Source organism: Mandrillus leucophaeus, unplaced genomic scaffold (assembly GCF_000951045.1).
Source record: "Mandrillus leucophaeus isolate KB7577 unplaced genomic scaffold, Mleu.le_1.0 Scaffold29, whole genome shotgun sequence".
NCBI classification, from domain to species: domain Eukaryota; kingdom Metazoa; phylum Chordata; class Mammalia; order Primates; family Cercopithecidae; genus Mandrillus; species Mandrillus leucophaeus.
The window spans coordinates 179400-186817 of NW_012103031.1; the positions used below are offsets into that span (position 1 = coordinate 179400).

The following is a 7418-nucleotide window of genomic DNA, read 5'->3' on the forward strand; positions in this document are numbered from 1 at the left end:
TTTGGAGATGGAACCTCGCTCTGTCACCCAGGCTGGAGTGCAATGGCGCAATCTCGGTTCACTGCAACCTCCACCTCCCAGGTTCAAGCAATTCTCCCTCAGCTTCCTGAGTATCTGGGACTACAGGTGCAAGCCAGCGTGCCCAGCTAATTTTTGTATTTTTAGTAGAGACGGGGAGAGGGTCTCACCATGTTGGTCAGACTGGTCTCAAACTCCTGACCTCAGGTGATCTTCCTGCCTCAGCCTCCCAGAATGCTGGGATTACAGATATGAGCCCCCACACCCAGTCTCCAGCTCTTCCCTGAGATGCTTTCCCTCTCTGTTCCCGGCTCCTGACTGAATCCCCCACCCATCTATCTCAGGCTACCTCCAGCTCCCTGGCTCCTGCCCTCCCCAGCCCATAGTCAGGCCTCCCTCTCTCCACTCCTGGGAGATCCTGATCTGTTAAAGTCATGCTGGGCCTTACTGTGCTATTTAACTGATTCCTAAATGCACGTCTCTCCTCAGCTAGAACACAAGTTCCTCTAAAGCAGGGACTGTTTTGTGGGCTTCCTCCTGCCCCGCTGGCCAAACACATGCTAGACAGGCCTGAATTAAACTGCACTGCTCTGCAGTCCAGACCTCCTGCCCACCATTCCCTCTGACACCTGTGCTCATCCAGAGATTTTTAAGGGCCCAGCCCTGATGCTTGCCCACCCCTCGCCCCGAGATTCCTGCCACGGCAGTGCCCAGCTCACCAGCCAAGTTGTCCTTCAGGGTACTGCTGTTGAAGCCGGTGAAGTGGCCAAACCGGGGTGGCAGGGAGGAGCCATTGGGGCCAGGCCGAGGGGTCAAGGGGATGTCCCTTGGCCCCACAGCCACAAAGCTGATAAGCACAGAGGCCAGGGAGCCGGAGACCAGCAGGAATGTGAGGAATGAGGCCCTGGCGTAGAGGCCAGCTCCCAGGGTGCAGACCCCACCCACAAGGCCCAGCAGCAGGGAGCCATACAGCAGGTTCCAGCCGTAGCCCTGGGGCAGGACCCGGAGCCCACTGGGCCCTGTGGCATCTGGAAAGAGGTAGGGACACAGTTAGAAGGCCCGATCCTAAGGCACCCCACCAGCCGGGCATGGTGGGCGGCTCACGCCTATAATTCCAGCACTTTGGGAGGCTGAGGTGGGAGGATCACTTGAGTCCAGGAGTTTAAAACTAGCCTTGGCAACATTGTGAAACCCCAACTCCACAAAAACTGCAAAAATTTGCCAGGCGTGGGGAGGCATGCCTGTAGTCCCAGCTACTGGGAGGCTGAGGTGGGAGAATCGCTTGAGCCCAGGAGGCAGAAGTTACATTGAGCCAAGATGGTACCACTGCACTGTAGCCTGGGTGACAGAGTAAGACCTTGCCTCAAGAAAAAAGAAAAAAAAAGGGGGGGGCAGGGCGCCAGGGCTCACACCTGTAATCCCAACACTTTGGGAGGGCTGAGGCAGGTAGATCACTTGAGGTCAGGAGTTCGAGACTAGCCTGGCCAACACGGTGAAATCCCGTCGCTACTGAAAATACAATCTTTAGCCAGGCGTGGGGGTGAGTGCCTGTAATCCCAACTACTCAGGAGGCTGAGGCAGGAGAATCGCTTGAACGCAGGAAGCAAAGGTTGCAGTGAGGGGAGATCGCACCACTGCACTCCAGCCTGGGTGACAAAGCAAGACTCCATCTCAAAAATAAAAAAATAAAAAATAAAAAAAAAGAAGGTACCCAGCCCCAACCATGACCCAAAGCAAGACAAGCCCCCTCTACCCACCTGCTGTCAGAGAGACCACCTTCCCCACTTCCCTCTTAGCTCCATCCCAGCATCTTAGCTCTCTCCCTGGTGGTCTCTGTCAATTTTAAGAATCTTAGCCTGGTCTCTCCGATTAGATCCAAGCTCCCTGCAGGCAAGGACAATCTCAGAGATGTCCACATCTCCTGCACGATGCTGGCCACACAGCAGAAGCTCCAGAAAGCCAAGGTAATGGCTCAGTCTGCCCCTCTCCTGTAGAGGACCTTCTCCCTCATGATCCCACACTCCCAGACCCTGCAAACCCGCAGCACTGCCCAGATCAGACAGATCACAGACCGGCCCCGAAGACGTCAAGCACAGACTCCACCAGTCCCAGCAGGGAGACGGCACAGCCACAGACGTTAGCCAGGTAGAACATGAGCCCAATGCTGCCCCCGACCTCGGGCCCCAGTGTGCGACTGATCATGACTGAAAGTGGAAGCATTAAGGGAAAAGAGACTGAAATGGACGTGAGGAAGTTGCCATAGCTCCAAGCACTTAACCTGAGTGCAGCCAGGCCCCAGCCATGTGGCTTTGCACAAGTCACTCATACCCTCTGAGTGCCAGTTTCTGCATCTGTAAAACAATCACTGCCTAACAGATGAGATTGTTAGACTAGAAATTGGCATTAACATGTAGGGCAATGTTGATCTCCTTCATTATACGAGCCTGCCTGCTGCACATTTATTAAAACTTGCCCTGCCAGGCCAGGCATAGTGACTGACGCCTGTAATCCCAGCGTTTTGGGAGGCTGAGACAAGAGGATCACCTGAGGCCAGGAATTCAAGACCAGCCTGGGAAACATAGCAAGATTCCATCTCTACAAAAAATTTAAAAATTAAACAGGGGTGGTGGTTCATGCCTATAGTGCCAGCTACTCAGGAGGCTGAGGCAGGAGGATCACTTGAGTCCACGAAGTCAAGACCGCAGTGAGCTATGATGGCGCCACTGCACTACAGTCTGGGAGTCAGTGTCTTGCTCTGCTGCCCAGGTTGGAGTGCAGTGATGCGATCTTGGCTCACTGCAACCTCCACCTCCCAGGTTCAAGCGATTCTCGTGCCTCAGCCTCCCGAGTAGCTGGAATCACAGGCAAGTGCCAGCATGCCCAACTAATTTTTGTATTTTTAGTGGAGACAGGTTTTCACCATGTTGGCCAGGCTGGTCTTGAACTCCTGGCCTCAAGTGATCTGCCCACCTCAGCCTCCCAAAGTGCTGGGATTACAGGCATGAGCCACCGCACCCAGCATAAAAAAATTGTTTTTTTTTTTGAGACGGAGTTACGCTCTGTCGCCCAGGCTGGAGTGCATGGCACCATCTTGGCTCACTGCAAGCTCTGCCTCCCAGGTTCACACCATTCTCCTACCTCAGCCTCCCGCTAGCTGGGGCTACAGGCGTCCGCCACCACGCCTGGCTAATGTTTTTTTTTTTTTTGTACTTTTAGTAGAGACAGGGTTTCACCGTGTTAGCCAGGATGGTCTCGATCTCCTGACCTCATGATCCGCCCGCCTCGGCCTCCCAAAGTGCTGGGATTACAGGCATGAGCCACTACGCCCGGCAAAAAATTTTAAGAATGAAGAAAAACACTTGTCTCGCCCCTGAGCCAACAAAGGTAATGGCCCCTTCCACACCCTCCCGAGCAGGCAGAACAGCCCAGACCCCAGTCCATTGATGTTGGAGGATACAGTAGGCTCCGCCCCCCTGCACGGCTCCATTGGTGGCGATGGCACAGACAGAAAGGACGGTGAGCGCCAGGATGAAGTAGGCAACCAGCAGCATGGCCAGGGCCTGCAGCAGCCCAGCATGGCCCACCACGAACCCTGAGGCAGGAGCAGCGAGTCAGGTCACAGGGGCTCACACCCTATATCCCCCACCCCCTGGGTCTGCAGAGCTCCAGGGTGGAGCTAAATGCAAGCCCACAGGGAGCCCCTCCCCAAACCCTTTAGCCAACCACTTCTCTTGGGTCCCCCTTCCCACTCTCATCCCAGTCCCATCTCCGCCTCTCCCCATCATGTCCTCCTATACTACAGTCAGTCCACACCCGCCCCAGAACCCACTCACCAATCCTCAGAAAAACAACTATGCTGAACATGGACAGGACAGTGGGCACCACCACACCCAGGAAGGTGGACAGCTTCCGGGCAGATGCCCCTCCAGGAGCCCCGGCCCCATTGAGAGGGAGGGCAGTCCCCTCCTCCCCCAGGAGTCGGTAGGCCAGCAGAGGTGAGCTCTCACTGGCCATGGCTGAGCACAGGTAGAGGAAGACACAAATGGGTTAGGTGACCTGCAAAGGAGATTATGTTGCATCAAAAGCAGCCCCACAGAGCCCACCCACCCCCAAAGACCACTAATCAAATATCCCGAAGCCTCCCCAAAAGAGAGAGCTGCTCTCTACTAAAAATACAAAAATTGGCCGGGCTCAGTGGTTCACGCCTGTAATCCCAGCACTTTGGGAGGCCGAGGTGGGCGGATCACCTGAGGTCAGGAGTTCGAGACCACCCTGGTCAACATGGTGAAACCCCGTCTCTACTACAAATACAAAAATTAGCCAGGCGTGGTGGCTCATGCCTATAGTCCCAGCTACTTGGGAGGCTGAGGCAGGAGAATTGCTTGAACCCAGGAGGCAGAGGTTGCAGTGAGCCAACATCGCACCGCTGCACTCCAGCCTGGGCGACAGAGTGAGACTGTCTCAAACAAACAAAAAAAATTAGCCAGGCATGCAGGTGCATGCCTGTAATCACAGCTACTTGGGAGGCTGAGGCAGGAGAATTGCTTGAACCCAGGAGGCAGAGGTTGCAGTGAGCCAACATCGCACCGCTGCACTCCAGCCTGGGCGACAGAGTGAGACTGTCTCAAACAAACAAAAAAAATTAGCCAGGCATGCAGGTGCATGCCTGTAATCACAGCTACTTGGGAGGCTGAGGCACAAGAATCGCCTGAGTCCTGGAGGCTTAGGGCTGTAGCGAGCCGAGATCGCGCCACTGCACTCCAGCCTGGGTGACAGAGCGAGACCCTGTCTCAAGAAAAAAACAAAAAAAGACACAACCACAAGGAAACAGGAACGCACCCACACCCTGCTTACCAGCAACTAGAAAGAGCCCATGGGGCTGCAAATGGTACCAGCCACTGCTCCACAAAAAAAGTGGTACCCCAAACCTGTCAGCAAGGGTTTCAGGGCCACTCCCGGCTCCTGGGGGCCACCCCTTCCCCTATGTTCCTGAGACTAGGGATGGCACCGGTTCTGCAAAGGGGCAAAGGTTCTCTGACGGCACAGGCTTCTCCAGCCTCTCCTTCCTTAACTAGCAATGCAAGAGGAAGCAAATCTCCCAAAAGGGAAGTAAGTTGTGGGCAGGAGAGCCTTCGCCATCCTCTCCTTCGGTGTCCTGAGCTGCCCCTACCGAGACCCCCCATGCAATCACCGCACCCAAGAAACTTCCAACTCTTTCAAAACCCCACCCTCCGTCAATCCTCTCCCTCAACCCATCTCAATACCACCCCCTCGCCTTAGCCTCCCCAGATTCCTCCTATCCACACGAGGCACCCCCCCTACAAACTCTACCAACCCAAACACACCCCTCGACTAGCAAAACAGAAACACAGACAGGCTCCCACCGAGCGACACAAGGTCCCCGGGTCCTCCTCCTCCTCCCCCAACCCGGGCTCCTGCCCCTTTGCGCCCGCTGGGGTGCAAAGGAGCCAAGATCTCCTTCTCCCCGGCCAGATGCACCCCACATCTCGGGGACCGCGGGGCACTCACTCACCCACCCGTAGGACGCAGCGCTCGGGGGATCCCCGCGAGCCGGGGGGCTCCGCCTCGGGCGGAGAGCGCACGGGGGCCGGAAAAGACAGCTGCGGCTACCGGGATGCCAGGCCCGGAGCCTGTCCCCACCCCCACCAGCACGCGCGCGCCATTGGTCCCCGTCCTCGGCCCCGCCCCGTGGGCGCGCCCGGGGAAGCCCGACCCTCTGTGCGCTCCCCCAGCCTGCGCGGCTCCAGCTCCACGTGCGCCCGGGGTTGCAACGCAGCCCTGCAGACAAGCTTCCCCGGCAGGGCGTGGGCCGCGGGTCTCGGAGCCTCCATCACTTAGGTGCAAACAATCGTGGCCGCGGGGACCGGACCCCAGTCCGAGCTCCGAGGCGTCGGGAGCAGCCACCCTTCTAAAGGGGGCGTGTGAGGACGGCGGAAGGCGGCAGGGAGGTGGGCGGGGCTGCGACACCTGAGCCAGGTGCGTCACCTGGAACTCCGGCCCGCTTCGTTCGGGGACTTCTGGAGTCCTAGTCCTCCAACCTTTCAAAGCCCTAGAACCTCCACCGGGTTCCAGCCTTGCCCCTGACAGGCTGCGGGGATCCTCTCTTCGCGCCCGATCCAGCTGCGCTCTTCGCTTCGGCCACCGGAGGGAGCCATTGGCCGCCGAGCTGGGCCCAGCGTCGCTTTGCACCATCTGATGCCCGCTTTCGTGCCTCCCTGCACAGTGTTCTCACCTCCAGCAGAAACCCTAGAGCCTGTGAACTCTACTGAGAGCTGAGACTCCTTTTTCACTCTTTACAGATCCCATGAACAGCAGTATCGCCTGCCAACGCGTCCTCGTGTAAAATGGGCATAAACTCGAAACTCCCTCCTAAGGTTGTGAGTTCAGTGACCTAATAGGTACTCTAGAACAACGCCTAAAGGTTCGATAAATTATCCCTTGCAAATAGCACTGTATTAAATTAGCCACTCTGTGAGGTTGGTACCGCTATTTCAATTTTTCAGATTAGCAAATTGAAGCTTGGAGAGTTTCAGATATATTTCTTTTCATTTCTTTTTTTTTTTTTTTTTTTTGAATCCAGGGATTATTGCACAGGCAGGAGTGCAGTGGCGCGATCTCGGCTCACTGCAACCTCAGCCTTTCCGGCTCAAGCATCCTGCCTCAGCCTCCTGAGTGCCTGGAGCTACACAGACACACACCACCACGCCTGGCTAATTTTTAAATATTTAGTAGAGACCGGGTTTTGCCATGTTGCCCAGGCTTCTCTGGAACTTCTGAACTGAAGCGTGCGCCTACAGTCCCAGCTACTCAGGAGGCTGAGGCAGGAGGTTCGCTTGAACCTGGGAGGCAGAGGTTGCAGTGAGCTGAGATTGCACCACTGCACTCCAGCCAGGGCGACAGAAAGAGACTCTGTCTCAAAAAAAAAAAAAAAAAAGTTTTCAGGGTCAGTTATAAGCACTCCCTTGCATACCCTGGCCTGTCCGTCACTGAACTCTGTTTCTGTAAATCTCAACCTCCACCTTACCCTGTTACTCTGTGGTTTTGCCTTGGACCTTGTCTTCATCAATGACTGCAGTCCCTCCTCTTCAGTTCACCTCTTCTACTGCGCTTATTAAAGAAAAAAATCTGACTTGTTAAAACAGTAAGTCAGATTTATTCAGGACTATTTTGATTGGCACCAAGATGGTGGCAAGGAGCTGGGTGTGGTGGCTCATGCCTGTAATCTCAGCACTTTGGAAGACTGAGGCAGGAGGATCACTTGAGCCCAAAAGCTCCAGACCAGCCTGGGCAATATAGTGGGACCTCATCTCTACAAAATTTTTTTTAAAAAACTGGGCCTGTAATCCCAGCACTTTGGGAGGCCGAGACGGGCGGATCAC

At 55.6% G+C, this 7418-nt stretch overlaps 1 protein-coding gene across 2 annotated transcripts in view; it reads right to left on the reverse strand.

Annotated features, from left to right (window-relative positions):
• The window catches only part of SLC12A9 (solute carrier family 12, member 9), a 30919-nt gene extending 25232 nt beyond the window's left edge, over positions 1-5687 (reverse strand). The window contains exons 1-5 of one of the 2 annotated variants that reach the window (XM_011985660.1): positions 5552-5687; positions 3852-4074; positions 3476-3610; positions 2091-2222; positions 738-1046 (exon numbers count right to left, since the gene is read on the reverse strand). In XM_011985660.1, coding sequence (XP_011841050.1) covers positions 738-1046; positions 2091-2222; positions 3476-3610; positions 3852-4032 — 757 coding nt within the window. In that variant the 5' untranslated portion in view covers positions 4033-4074; positions 5552-5687. The remainder of the gene's footprint in view (positions 1-737; positions 1047-2090; positions 2223-3475; positions 3611-3851; positions 4075-5551) is intronic. The other variant, XM_011985661.1, reaches the window with a different exon arrangement.
• Between the last annotated feature and the right edge of the window lie 1731 nt (positions 5688-7418).